General features: G+C 57.4%; 1 protein-coding gene across 1 annotated transcript; it reads right to left on the bottom strand.

Annotated features, from left to right (window-relative positions):
• Nucleotides 1-7,265: 7,265 nt before the first annotated feature.
• NATD1 (N-acetyltransferase domain containing 1) lies at nucleotides 7,266-12,962 on the bottom strand. Its single transcript, XM_077746689.1, has 3 exons — nucleotides 12,869-12,962; nucleotides 11,860-11,978; nucleotides 7,266-9,975 (listed from the first exon to the last, which is right to left on the bottom strand). The coding sequence occupies exons 1-3, from the start codon at nucleotides 12,960-12,962 to the stop codon at nucleotides 9,859-9,861; spliced, it is 330 nt and encodes a 109-aa protein (XP_077602815.1). The 3' UTR covers nucleotides 7,266-9,858.
• Between the last annotated feature and the right edge of the window lie 1,146 nt (nucleotides 12,963-14,108).

Genomic DNA, 14,108 nt, shown 5'->3' with positions numbered 1-14,108 from the left:
AGAGGGGCAGCACCCCCCCCGGGGGGGGGGGGGGGGGCACTGACACACAGCTGCTGTCACCACCACGGCCTGAGGGGCCACCAGAATCCTGGGCTGGGATGGCTTCTCTCTCCCTCCTGTCTTCTGAAGCCCCACTAGCACCTCCCAGAGGCAGGGTCACTTGACCCAAGCATCTGGGAAAACTAGTTTGTGCTCCCAGTCCCAGCCACAAAGAAGAGCCTAAAAAGGCTAGTGCGGGATAGAAACCGCAGGCACCATACCAACACCAGCCACTGCACACCGCTGTACCAAAGAGGGGAAACAAAGACGCGTTCAACAAATTCACCCTGTGCAGCTGCTTCATAATACACAGTAGGCACTCGGGGAAGGCAAACAGGAATATCGTTAGTGTAATATTTTTATGTGAAGGTTTGAACTTCTGATGAGAAGCATCAAAAATGAGCATTTTTAAAATAGAATTTGGGGGCACCTGGGTGACTCCGTCGGTTAAGCGTCCAACTTCAGCTCAGGTCATGATCTCACAGTTCATGAGTTGGAGCCCCGTGTTGGGCTCTGGGTGGACAGCTCGGAGCCTGGAGCCTGCTTCGGATTCTGTGTGTGTGTCTCTCTCAAAAATAAATAAATATTTTAAAAAATTAATAGAATGGTAATTCTGAATGGATGATATATTCACATGCTATCAAATTCAAATTGCAAAACAATACACAGTGAAACTAAGCCGTATCCCGTCTTCCCAACACCTCGTCCTTAATGCCTTCTGAAGCTATTGCTGGTACCTTTCTTCTGTGTCTGCGGATCGTCCAGACCTAGGCAAGGGTGTACGTCTATTCAAAACAACTGTTTCCTTTGCCCCACAGCATGCATGACACACATACAGCTCTGGGACTTGGTTTCTCTCCCCACTATTATCATGGAGGTCACTCAGCACACACCACTTTGTTTTACCAGAACGCGGCGTTCCATGTTTAGCTGTACCGTGCCTTTATTAGCCAGCCTCCCCATAGTCTTTACTGTTTCCGAGAGGGCTGCGGTATGTGCGCTTGCACAACTTCCTAGTGCCTGTGTGCATGTCTTCCTGTGGGATAATTTCCTAAAGGGAACTTGCTGGCTCAAAGGGCGTGGGCACTTGTCACTTTGACAAATATGACCCGACCACCCTCTGCTCCCACCAGCAAGGGCTGTTTTCCTGAAGCGTCATCAGCATGCTCTTCACGCCACCCCCGTGGAGGCCCCAGACACGGAGGGACAGAGAAGGCCTCCATGCTGTGCCCTGTCTGGATTCCTGACCCACAGACTGCACGAGCAGGATAAAATGGCTTTGCTTAACGCTGCTGTGACCTGATTACAGCACAGTGGGCAGCTGAAAATACCCCTTCCTAAACTCCTGTTGGCCGACGCTGTCCACCCGGTGAGGCGGGAGCTGGCCTACCTGTGCTCACTGCTGCAAAAGCCCAGTTGGTAGCCCAACTGCAACGGGCCAGTGTCCTTCCAGGATGTTCCTGGGGAGCCTCAGTCATCCCAGGTCAGATGCGGAAAAGGCCCTGGTGTGTGTGCACAAACCACACCCTTAGGGAAGCCCCAGGACACAGCCGTTAAGATAAAACAGTTGCCGCAATTCCACAGAGCAAGTCTGGGACAGGCACAGATTGCTCCTAATTTATCTTAGTGTCCTCCATGGTGGAGGCTGATAGCGGTCAGCATGAGTGGTGAGCCTGCTTAGCGGTTGTGGAGACTCATAGGAGGCATATCACTTGCTCATTTGTCACCTAATCCTTGCTGAGCACCTGCTCTGTACCAGCTTGTGAAAAGGCCCCGGAAACAGAAGAGTAAATGGACGAGGCCGCTGCCTTCCTTCAGCCCCCTTGGCCAGCCCCCCATTCAGGGCTGGAGCAAACGGAGCAAGGGTACCAGAGTGTGACATGGGAATTCCAGTGCGGTTATTTTTTTAAGTTCATTCATGTATTTAGACAGAGCACACGGCCATGTGAGTAGGGGAGGTGGAGACACAGAGAGAGAGGGAGAGAGAGAGAATCCCAAGCAGGCTCCATGCTGTCACCGCAGAGCCCAGTGTAGGGCTTGATCCCACGAACTGTGTTATCAGGACCTGAGCCGAAACCAAGAGTCAGACGCTTAACCAACTGAGCTACCCAGGCGCCCGATGGGAATTCCACTGTTACTGTGAGGAGGTCCTGGGCAAACAGGGCCAAGATGGTTTGATAATAATAATACCTTTTCCCAGTGCATTGTATAGTATGTGCCTCCCTCAGGAGCGTGACGTAGGTGAGACAGCCGTTCATATATTGATTTCACAGCCAGGCTGGCACTGGGGGATGGCAGGGAGAGGGGAGCAATGTAGTTTATATTCACAGGACACTGGAACATACTCTGTGTTCATTCGCTAGGGCTGCCACAGCAAAGTACTACAGACTGGTTCTCCCATGACCCCTGAGCACGTGCACGTGTACACACACACACACACACACACACACGCCTAGTGTCTCCTTGTGGATCCAGATTTCATCTGGCCAGTCAGATCGGGTGAGGGCCACCCATATGATCTCACCTCCCTTCACTTGCCTCTTTACAGAATAGCTCCAAATACAGTCACATTCTGAGGTACAGGACCTCAACATATGAATTTGGGGGGACACAACTCTGCCCAGAACACACTGTTGCCCAGTTTGGACTGAGGCCACCAAACGTAACAAGGCCCTGTGCTCTGCGGTGACCGTTGCCAACTTCCAGGCTGAAAGAAGTTGGAAATCACAAGGAAGATTGGACGGGTTCCCTCTGTGAGCACCAAAACATACTGATTTAAAGGGGAAATGCTATATGACTACCTACATGGAATGCCTGTATCACATGCAGGACCTTGCAAAAATAAATACAATAAAAACAACCAAAAAAGGTTATTAAATTCTAGTTAGATATTGTCACTCCCCTAAAGCTCCCTCGAAAAGGGAGGCACTTGCCCCTGTGGGGAGAGGTTGCCATTTAACTCCGGACTCCGCACGACCCAGGGCCACCTTGCTGGCCAGCCACCTTTGAGGAAATAAAGCCTCATACTATGAGTAAGGAGCACTCTCCAAATCCCAGTGGGGGGTGGGGGGAGATTTCTCTCTCTCTCTCTCTCTCTCTCTCTCTCTCTCCAGGCCTGAAAACACAGGCTCCTTGTTCATTTGCCTGGAAGCCGCAAATGGACTGGGCTGCCTGGATTCCTCACAGAGAGGGTCCCAGGGACACTCAGTGAAATGTCCAGGCCCCTGAGGTGGGAGGTCTGGGTTTGAGTCCTGACTATGGCACCTAGAGGGGACTTAATTATTTCTTCATGCAACAGGCATCCCTGTACTCCAGACCCTGCCGCAGTGGGGGGTTGGCAATGCCCAAGGCTGTGGAGTCCTGCTCTCTGCGAGCTTTTATTTCAGTGGCAAGAGTTGGTCAACAAGCAAGGACACGAGGAAGAAAACCCCCAATAGTGATACAGGATTAGAATAAGATGGGGCAAACGAGGTTAGGGATGTCCTGGGAGGCACCATTAGATGGGGAGGTCAGGAAAGGCAGCATCCACCTTTCCTCTTGCCTAGAATGTGGCTGTGATACCTGGAGGTACGGGAGCCATTTTGTGACCATGAAGCAACAGTCAGGAGGGCAAAAGCCAACATACGAAGGAGATGTAAGAGGACAGAAAGAGCCTGGGCCTTCGAGACCATCATAGCACCACCGGGCAAGCCCCAGACCATCACCCTCCAGACTTTCTTTTTTAAAATTTTTTTAATGTTGTATTTATTTCTGAGAGAGAGAGCAGAGCAGCGGAGGGTCAGAGAGAGGAAGATATAGAATCTGAAGCAGGCTCCAGACTCTGAGCTAGCTGTCAGCGCAGAGCCCGACATGGGGCTCGAACCCATGAACTGCAAGATCGTGACCTGAGCCAAAGTCGGACGCTTAACCGACTGAGCCACCCCGACTTTCTAATACATACAACAAATGACACGCCACTGTGACTTGGGTTTTCCCAGCAGCTGAATGCATGTCTATTTACAACAAATCTAAATGACAAGGAAGGTTAAATTATGGTAATATCTGGAGGAAGATTTCAGGTAGAGGGAAGAGAAGTACAAAGGCCCTGAGGCAGGAGCAAGCTCGAAGGATCTGAAGAATAGACACGAGGTCAGTGCAGCTTAGCTGTGAGGAACTTGAGGGACACGGCTGAGCAGGGGCCGCCTTCGGTTCCCTCAGATGGTACCCTTAGTGCAGCGAGAGGGCACTGGACTGTTTGGAGCAGGACAGAGAAGTGATCTGACTGAGGTTTTAGAAAGAGCTTGCGGGCTACTGTGTGGAGAGCAGCCCACAGGGGGCCAAAGAGTGGCCGGGAAACCAGAAGGTCTGGTGAGGGATGTTGGGTCCTGGCCTAGGCTGGCTGCAGTGGGGATGGCATCTGGGGGCCATGTGTACACACACACACTCACACACACACACACGCACACACACACAGGGCCCTCTTCGACCCAGACAGATCCCAGTTTGAATCCTGACCCTGTCACTTGTTGGCTGTGGGATTCTGGGACCTGTTACTCAAACATCCCAAAGCCACTCACTTCTCAGTCTGCCTGCTCCCGTTGTGGCCTAGGGTCTGCCCTGCCCTCCTAGGCTGCCTTGCTGCCCACAGCCTTCACCTTAACTCCTCGTCCACACTGCATATGAACACAGTGGGGGCGCCTGGGGGGCTTGGTCGGTTAAGCGCCTGACTTCGGCTCAGGTCATGATCTCGTGGTTCGTGAGTTCAAGCCCCGTGTCGGGCTCTGTGCTGACAGCTCAGAACCTGGAGCCTGCTTCGGATTCTGTGTCTCCTCCTCTCTCTGCCCCTCCCCTACTTGCTCTCTCTCTCTCTCTCTAAAATAAATAAAATAAAAATGAACATGGCACTTCCCTTATATCCCTTTGATGACTACCCATAAACCTCAGCAACAAATCTAAATGCCTGACCAGACTGGACCTGTGTGTGAGTCAATGTGTTATTAGTATAACAGACAGCAATGCTTCAGAGACAGATGTATTACAAGCTGGGTTCTCCCTCCCTGCTGTGAGCTGCACTAGAAGGCAGAGTTTCTGGATTTGGGGGGTGTTTTAGCAGCGGTGGCAGCAGGGACCTGCGGGCACGTATGCTCATGGCTCACACCAGGTAGGTTCCCGCCCTTACTGCTCTTTGGGTCCCTCAGTCATCTTCTGGCTTGCTCCTCTCCTCCTTCTCAGGGTTTGGTAACCAGTCCCTGCACAAAATCCCCTCTGGTTGAAGCACCTGGAGCAGTTTCCGTTTTCCTGACTCTCCACTGACTGCTGTTCTTGGGAGGGCCGATGGCCTCCAAGGATCGGTCCACTAACACGGGGACCAAGCTTGATCACAAGCCCCGGCGTCGCAACAGCACATGTGTGACTTTGCTGCCCCGGGGGCGGGAGAAGTGGGCTCTGGAAGCTCGCAGCACACGTGTCACACATTTCAGGTAAGGGGTTGAGGCACCTCCAGAAGGCACAGCCTGGAGCCCCACCAGCTGCTGTCCCCAGTCCCTGCATGATCTGGTGCGGGCTGGCAGCCAGCCGGGGCTACACGGAAGTCAGCGGGAAATGTGGGCTCGGCTCAAGGCGCGGGCACAAAACCGCAGAGCATCCCTGGGGCCAGAAAAGCCCCTCTTAATGTCCCGTAGCTGTTGGCCAGATACGACTGCAAACAGAACCCGGGACTGGGTCTTGCAGGGTGCAAGTCGCGTTCACAGCCACGCCAGACTCCGATGTGCACTTAAGGGCGCTGACTTGGAAGGAGCCGGTCCCGAGAATGGCACAGGGGACATGCGGGTGGACTCAAGCAAATTCAAGAATCCTGAACTGTGGAAAGGACAACATGATCGAACGCTTGGACGCTCCCTCATATTTCCCGTCATGCCCTAGCTGCATGTGGTGTCTTCTCACGCCCACTGGGCCCCCCTGATTAGCGATGCACCTTGTACCTCGAGATGGAACCCACCTCATCCTTCCAAATGAGCAGAGAAGCCGCCATAAGAGTTATCTGCATACTGGCCTTGGATACCATTTGTCACCTAAAGAACAAGCTCACAACACACAAACAGCAGCATCTTAGGAGGAGGATGGGAACTAAGTGTGGATCCTGGTCCCCCCTGCTCTCTAGCTATGTGGGCCGCAGCCTAGTGATTCCCCCCCTCTAAGCCTCAGTTTCCTCATCTGTAAAACAGGCCTAAGAACTGGGATCTCACGGCATGGCTGTGACGAGACTTTGAAGGGCCTGGTGACTGTGGTCCCGCCCTCCCCAGGCCACGGGGTCGTGGGTTGAGAGTGGGACATACACATAACATGGCCACACAGCCCTCGAGCACTATGCATGGCTTACACCATGGACCCACGGCACTGGACCAGGACTTCCTCAGGACAAGGCTCTTAGCGGGGAGGGGGCCGTCCCTAAGGCCAGTAGCTGGTGCAACAGGACAGCAACTCAGGGTCTCTTCCTGGTAACCCCCGTCCAGCTGCCCCACTGGCCTTGCTGAGAGCACGGCTGTGGCCTCAGGAGCTGGGAGCTGCCGCATGAAAAAAGATGACAAAGCCCCCAGATCCTGACGCTACCGCTGTCTTGCCAGAAGGCCTTGGCCAAGCCTGGGTGCCTGTCACAGCCTTGTGTTCCCCACCCGAAAACGGGGCTTTGCTGTGGCTGAACACCAGGGACCAGGGACAGAATGGAGAGCACCTGCCAAGCCTGCCTTCTCCCTTCCTTCCTTCCTCCCACCCCATGGCCCCCGAACCTGTTTCCCCACCAGTAGAAAGCGGCCAACAATCAGATTGCCACGGGGAAGGTGCAAGATGGTGGAGAGCTGCACCCCCCCCACCTGTGAGCACCGCTGTGCTGCATCTGCAGTCGGGGCCCACACGCCACGTCACACCGTTTATTGAAATGAATGCCATGCAATCTGTTCAGGAGTTCGAAAAATAACAAAAGGGAGTTCGTCTGGAGACCAGCCTTGGCCCAGACACCACCTGGAACAGGTCCTGAGTCAGAAAGGCACATGAGTTACCCCCTATTTTCACCGGGCAAGAAAAACCCACAAAGTGAGACGCGGCAGGAGAGCGCAGAGCCTTTGGGGACAATCTGCTGGAAGGGGGACCCAGGTGGGATCCCCGAGCTTCCCCGGCCCCTGCAGGGTGGTGCAGGAACTGGCCCATGTGACCTGCCTCCTGACAAGGGCTCCCAGAACTCTGCGGNGGGCCCGCATCTGCTTCAGACCAGGGTCCCAGCCTCAGAGAGCAGGCTGTTGCAGCTTTGAGGCTCTGCTGAAGACTGAGAGCCGGGCTGGCCCTGCAGCTGCACCCCTGCATGGGGGCAATGGTACTTTAAGGCAGCCAGAGTTGAAGAGGCTCCGGGTCGCTCCTGCGGGAAGTGGGGACAAGCTGTTCCTGGGCCTGGGGCTGTACAAGGCCCCCGAGACCCTGTATTTCTCCTGGTTCAAGTACTAAGTGTTTCGTGTGTGTGCTGGCCAGTGTGGCATGTCACCTGCTGTAGGAACACAGGTTCGGGCTGGGACACACTGGGGACTGGAACAGGGCTGCTCTCTCTTGATGCCACCCGGCTCTCTGCTCCTGTATGCCCTGCTTGCCCTGGGCTCTGTCACTGCTGCAGGGCACCCTCCCATGGATGGGCCGGGAGGCCCCGGGGAGCCAGGTGCCCTCCTGGTACTCACATCACCCTGCAGGCCATCGAGGGAGGTGGCAGCAGCTTGCTGAAGCTACTGGGGAGGAGATTTTATGACTGAGTCTGTGCTTGACCTTGAGAAAGCACGTGCGGGTAGGGAGTGGGAGGGGACCCCTAACCCCACGGCTGCAGGAGTCAGAGGGAGAAGGCCCAGATCCTACGACCTGCTCCTTCCTCAAACTGCACCAGGGATGATACCCAGAGCCTTGGAGGGGAACCGGCAGCCGGGCCTGCTTCCTGCCACAGTTCTTCCTCCCCAGGGACCCCCCCCCCCAGCACAGCAGAGGCCAGGGGGCTTCTCTGGGTCCTCACGATAGCCCTTGGCAAACAGAGCTAAGGAGCATGGTGGGAAAGTGAGGGCTGTCCTCAGCACTCAGGGAATTCTTGGAGGCCAGGGCGGGGCTGGGGGCTGGCGTGTGGAGTGGGTGGGGGATGCTAACGACAGTGCCTCTCTGGGGCTCAGGGACCCCCAGTGGGCAGGCTGTCAGGCCTCTGTGCGCCTGCTGATCTAGATGTTCCTGCCGCTGGGTACGAAGGTGTCTGTGCAATGTCTGAGCTGGGCCCCTGAGTGGCCGTAGTGATGGTGGTGAGCTTGGTGCAGACTGGAAGCGAAGAGGTGAGTGGAAAAGGTGACCACAGGCCAATGGATGCCATGGTAAGCCAGAGAAAAGGGAGGGGTCACCGTGGCAACTGGTACCCCCAGCACACACACCTCCCCAAGCCCACCCCCAGCCAGAGGCCTAGGGGGGACAGAATACCCCTCCAGATGTGCTGTTAACTGACATCTCAGCCCCAAAGGGACTCTGACCCCAGGGTCTCCCCTCAGCCCCACAGAGGAGCAGCATGGATTTGACGTTGTGGGAAGTAGGGCACAGATCAGGACCCAGAGCCCTACCCAGCTCACAAGGCCAGCAGAACAAAGGGTGCTGGTGTGCACCTCCCAGGCCAGCGAAGTTGGTCTGGGAGGGACCCTGGAATTCCAGCCAGGCCACAGAATGTGCCCGGCCACCAGCTTGCCACGAAAGAGAAAAGATGCTCTGATATCCAGCTGCCACGAAGGAAATCCCTCCACAGCAATGTCTCTTCCCACTGGGTGGTGAGGACGGTTTCTGGAGGACAGTTTGCCTCCCTCCTACTCGAGCTTCAATAAGAGTCGTCTCTGAGAAAGAGACAGGTGGCCAAGAGGCCGGTGAAGGGGGGCTTCCCAGTGCTGGGTGCTCAGGCCACACTTGGAGCTGGCTTCAGGCAGACGGGCCAAACGGGGAGGGCAGCCACAGGGCCGGGGAGGTTGTGGGGAGCAGAGGAGGGTGAGGGGGTGTCGATTTCCTGCAGAGCTGACAGACCAGGGGGCAAGGAGTGAAGGGAACGGGTACGACGGAGAGAACACCCAGCGCTCCCTCCGCTGATGTACAGCCCTGCACAGTGTCCTGTGTGTGCGCACGTATGCGTGTGTGCGTGCGTGCGTGTGTGTGTGTGCATGTGTGCTCACGTGTGCACCCATTCAGGGCTTTGCACATGAGGGAGGCTCGCCCTTCGCCTTGGCCTGCCCCCCCAGAGCCAGGGCACATGAGCTCGAGGAAGAGGAGGGGCGGTGCTGGTGGCAGCCGTGGCTGGGTGCTACGCCCCCGGGAAGTTGGCACACGAGGTTTCTTATTGCTCCTCTCCACTCAGGGGACACCCTCCTCATCTGCAGAAAGGACACAGACCTAGGTGGTGGCAGAGGGGGCCCCACACTGGCCCTGCTGCCAATCACAGAGCTGGGAACAGCAGGTGGGCCCCAGACTGGCCACGGGGACACCCCTGAGCGCACTCCGGTCCTGGCAGGAGGCCCGCCCGCAAACGGCTGCGGAGGCCTTCTGAGAAGCCAGCCAGCGTCTGTGGAGGGGGAGTGGCCGGGCCCTTGGCGACCTGGCCACCCCTCTACCGGGGTGGCTGGACCACTGCCCATCCCCGGCCAGCAGCCTCCACGGGCCACAGCTGAGTGTCCTTACAAAAATAACTCTGAGTCTGTCCCCCGCGGGGGCCGGGTTTCCTGAGAGCACGTGGAGGGCCAGGGCGAAGGCCGCGGGGAGAGGTCTGGCACGGAGGGCTCCCGCCCTGCGGGGCCGGGGTTATGGCTGCAGGCGCTCCAGGTACTGCGGCAGGGGGTTCTCCTTGACATACTTCTGGATGTACCAGCACGTGAGATGGGCCCTCAGGTCCTCCTCCACCACGAAGTCCAGAGCAGCCTGGCAGCCGGGACAGAGAGAAAGGTGGTCAGTGCCTGGAGCCCACACCCCACGCTTCTTGGGCCCCTTGCCCCCCACCCCCGGGGCGGGAGCTGGCTGCCCTGGCTGAGGCTCTACCTGGTCTGCCACGGAAGTGGGGAGGTGTTGCCACATCCCTCCTCTTCCAGGTGGGGAAACTGAGGCAGAACGCTTTGGGAAATTGCCCAAGGCCACACAGCACCACAATGAACAGGCCAGGACTGGATCCAGAGGCCGTGCTCAAAACCACCCCGGGAGGACACAGCTCTGTGCTTATGAACAGCATCAGGCAGACACTGAGCCGCACCGCGGCCTGCCGTACCTGTCCCCCCCACCCTCTGTCCTGCCACCACGACGCCTGCCACCCAACGCACATGCCCATCCGAGCTCAGGGCCTCTGTGCTCCCAAGGCACCTGCCGCCTATAGCGCCTTTCCCCTCATCTCCACGTGGCCACTCATTTGATGCATCCTTCTTGAACCTCACTGTCAGGCTGGGTCGGGGCGCCCCAGGGCTCCCTGCACCCAGCAGAGGTCGTGCCTAGTTTACAGGGCTCCCAAAGCCAACAGTGGGGGAGGCGATGAGCGTGCCAGTGTGTGGCCTTCACCTGTGGCTATGGTTGTTTGCAGCAATGAACCCACGAGACGGAGGGCGAGCACATGTCTGGTGCATCCCCTGCCTCTGGCCCCTGGCAGGATGCTGCACACAGCTGGGGATTAATAAACGTTTGCTGAAACAAAGTGGAGGACAGCCCGGGTGGGGCTGGCTGGTCTGATGAGGGGGGACAGCATGTACTGAGCGCCCGCCAGGCACCCCGTGCCTGTGTGGCCAACGTAACCCTCCGCCCCACACGCCCAAGCAGGCCTTGGGGCATCTCACTGTCCACAGCCCATCTCAGTACTCACTACCTGACACCCTCGAGAGACAAGATTCCAGTCTTTGCTCCCATTTCACAGAAAAAGAAACTGAAGGCCCAAGAAGGTACAAGTCAGAGGCCATACGGCAAACACCTTGGTGCCCTCGGCAGGCACAGCTCGGGGGAGTCTCTGACGGAGCCGCCAGCAGGTCCCATGGCCAGCCAAGGCCACAAGGGAGGGGTGCATCCTGCTTCACGGCCCACCTCCCCTCTACCCCAGTCAGTAGCTCCCGGAGTTTCCTCCTTGGTAACAGGGGGCAGCTCTCCCGACACCCCCGCCCCTGCCACCGGCTCGCAGCTTGTCCCACTTAAAGGAAGTAGACAGCTGTGTCTGAAAGACTCAGGCACCAGCTGCGGGCCCTGGTCAGCAACTAGGCTCGGGTGGGGTGGAGGTGGGAAGAGCAGGCAGAGGCAACGTGGGCCCAGAGCCGCCCTCAGGAGAACGAACGGAAGGCCATTCTGTTCCAGGCTGCGATTCCCCACATGGGACCCGAACGTGCTCTCAGGCTGGCCTGGGGTTTGAGGGGCTTTGTTGGCATGTCGGGTCTGGGGTCGGGGGTTGGGGCACAAGCCAATGTACTTGAACGTTCATTAGTCCACTCGTTCATTAAGCATTTACTGAGCACCTATGGATTACATGGTGGGTGCGGGGGCCCCGGCTGGCACGCTCCTGACAGACGGCAGGCATCAGTGGCCAGGAGGTTTAGCCCTAAGGAACTCTGCATGCACCCCCGAACTGCACGCACACCCCCGCCAGAGGAGCTTGGGGAGGGGAGGGCAACCCGTGCTGCCTGACCCTTGCATACTCCCAACTGTAACCTGCTGGCGGGAAGGGGGCACCCGTCTGTACTCTGGCCAAGACACAGGCCCAGATCAGCTCCTGGAGGCCATGGGTTAGCCGAGCCCAGGGGTGGCACCCTCGCCCCACCCTTCACCCTCCGCCCACCCTACCTTGGCGAGGTGCTTGGCAATGCCACGCCCGCGGTAGGCGTCGGGGACCTCGGTGTGCTGCAGGTCCACGATCCGCTTGCCCACGTACTCATAGAGCAGGACGGCCCGGTCGTGACATCCTGCGGAGGGAGGGTGGTGAACAGTGAGGCTGTGGGGACTCTTGGGGCCTGATTCAGGCAAGCGGTGGAGGGACGGGCGTGTGGAGCCGTGCTGCTGGAGCTGGATGCTGAATAACCTCTCTGTGCCTCAGTTTCCTCATCCATGAAGTGGGGATATAAGAAAGCACTCCTCGTATGTGGGAGACTAAATGAGGCCGTTTCTACAACATGCTTCGAGGAGCGCCTAGAGCACAGCAAGCCCCACGGGAGCCTGTGCTGTTATAAGCAGTCTCAGCACACCACCGTCCACCGACCTATGCAGCCGCCCTAGCCACGCACCCTCCCACCCCCCGAGCCGTCCTATCAGTCCCACTGCGCTCAACCACGTGTCCATCCGCTCCACTCAGCACGTGTTCACTGAGCCCCAGGCCTTTTTTCTGATACTGGGACTCACCCACACGCAAGCCAGACAAACGGCTCTGCCCCTTTGGAACCGACTGGAAGGGGAGACAGAGAATAAACAAGCAAAGCAAGTTAATGTGTCACGTGGCAGGGGGTAGGGCAGAGGGAGTGCTCAGTAGGGACAGGAAGGAGCAGAGCGAGTCAGTCGTGGGACGTCTGGGGGAACAGTGTTTCAGCAGAGGGAACAGCCGGCGCAAAGGCGAGGCAGGAGTGGGTCTGGTGTGTCTGAGAGACAGTGAGGAGGCTGGGGCGGCTGGAGCAATGTAGGCAAAGCGGGGGAAGGTGAGGATAGGGAGGAGACAGGACCGGGTCCGCACAGCCTCTTAAATCGCTGTGAGCCATAGGAGGGGCAGGTGGTGACTCGTGACTTCATGGAATCCACCTGGTGGCCTGGAGAACAGACCCGGGGCAGGAGCAGGGAGAGGGCTGAGGTGGGCTGAGGTGGCTGCCGCACTGGTCCAGGTGAGTGATGAGGGGGACGCAGACCCGGTGGCGGCAGGGGGTGCAAGAAGGGATCACACTCTGATGGTGTTTTGCAGGCATAGCCGGCAGAATGTGCGGATGACCCGGATGTGGTAACTGAGAGAAAGAGGAGTTGGGGAGAACTCCACGGTTTATAATTTCAGGCAGTTTAAAGTGTGCGAAGGAAAAGGTAAAGTGGGTTGGGGGCGAGATGGGGCCATTTAGCTGGGGGGGCAGTCTGGGGAGATCCCTCCAAGAAAACCTCTGAGTTGAGGGGGTGCTTGAGGGAGGGACAGGCAGAGGGTGCAGTCAATGTAAAGGCCCAGAGGTCAGAAAACACAATTCACTGGCCCTAAAAGAAAATATGTCAGTGCCAAGTGTCTTTCTCTAATTCTTAAAATGTTTTTAAAATTTTATTTTTGAGAGGGAGAGAGCATAAGCAGGGGAAGGGCAGTGAGGGGAGGAGACAGAAGATTCAAAGCCGGCTCTGTGTTGATAGCAGAGAGCCCAATGTGGGGCTTTCGGACGCTCAACCCACTGAGCCACCCAGATGCCCCTATCTTTTTAATTTTTAAAAGTGAATCGTCTTTCATATGCTTTAACTTTACAGCATCCGAGAGAATCCGTGCCTAAGTGCTGTCTGGGCTCCCGGTCTATGGCGGGTGTGGAGGGCTGATGGGCCAAGAGATAGAAACGACCAGACCAGGATCTCGCAGCAAGTCGGACACCGCAGCAGGGTCGGATCCCATGGGGAGGCTTTCAGGAGGGAGGCTACGATTCATCTTCCCATTTCCGGATGGGGAAACTAAGCTTGAGACCCAAGTACCACAGTGCCTGGTGAAACTGCCACCCAGGCCTCGGAGGCTCCGCCCCGTTCTCTTCCTGCCCCACCTCAACCTCAACATGCCTCCTACCTCCTGCCTCAGGGCCTCTGCCTCAGCAGTTCCTTCTGCCTGGAATGCCCTTTCCCCTTCTCAGCCCCGGTGACGGTGGCCCCCGTCCTGCCTCCTCCCCACACCTCCAGACCCCCAACATCTCCCTGAGTCCCAGCAGCGGCTCTGCCGGCTGAGCCGAGGCCGAGGGCCAGCCGTGGCCTCCACCTGCCCCAGCTGTGGAGTGCAGGACTCGGTCGGAGTTACTCCCACACACCCTGTACAGGAGAGCAGAGGCCAGGAGGCTATCTGGGGCCCGAGCTGGTCACCAGTCACTGGAAGAGCTGTCTGCCTG

The sequence above is a fragment of the Crocuta crocuta genome, unplaced genomic scaffold (assembly GCF_008692635.1).
Source record: "Crocuta crocuta isolate KB4526 unplaced genomic scaffold, BGI_CrCroc_1.0 scaffold139, whole genome shotgun sequence".
Classification (NCBI taxonomy): domain Eukaryota; kingdom Metazoa; phylum Chordata; class Mammalia; order Carnivora; family Hyaenidae; genus Crocuta; species Crocuta crocuta.
The sequence above is the reverse complement of the archived record's forward strand: the minus strand, read 5'-3'. Positions and strand labels throughout refer to the sequence as shown.

What these genes read in the sequence shown, in the direction of transcription:
- NATD1 (XM_077746689.1), bottom strand. Translation starts at nt 12,962, where the DNA reads ATGCCTGCAAAACACCATCAGAGTGTGATCCCTTCTTGCACCCCCTGC. An exon ending in CACTCACCTGGACCAGTGCG is followed by an intron (nt 11,979 to 12,868) that starts GCAGCCACCTCA and finishes CTCCCTCCGCAG; the next exon opens with GATGTCACGACCGGGCCGTC. An exon ending in TTGCCAAGCACCTCGCCAAG is followed by an intron (nt 9,976 to 11,859) that starts GTAGGGTGGGCG and finishes CCCGGCTGCCAG; the next exon opens with GCTGCTCTGGACTTCGTGGT.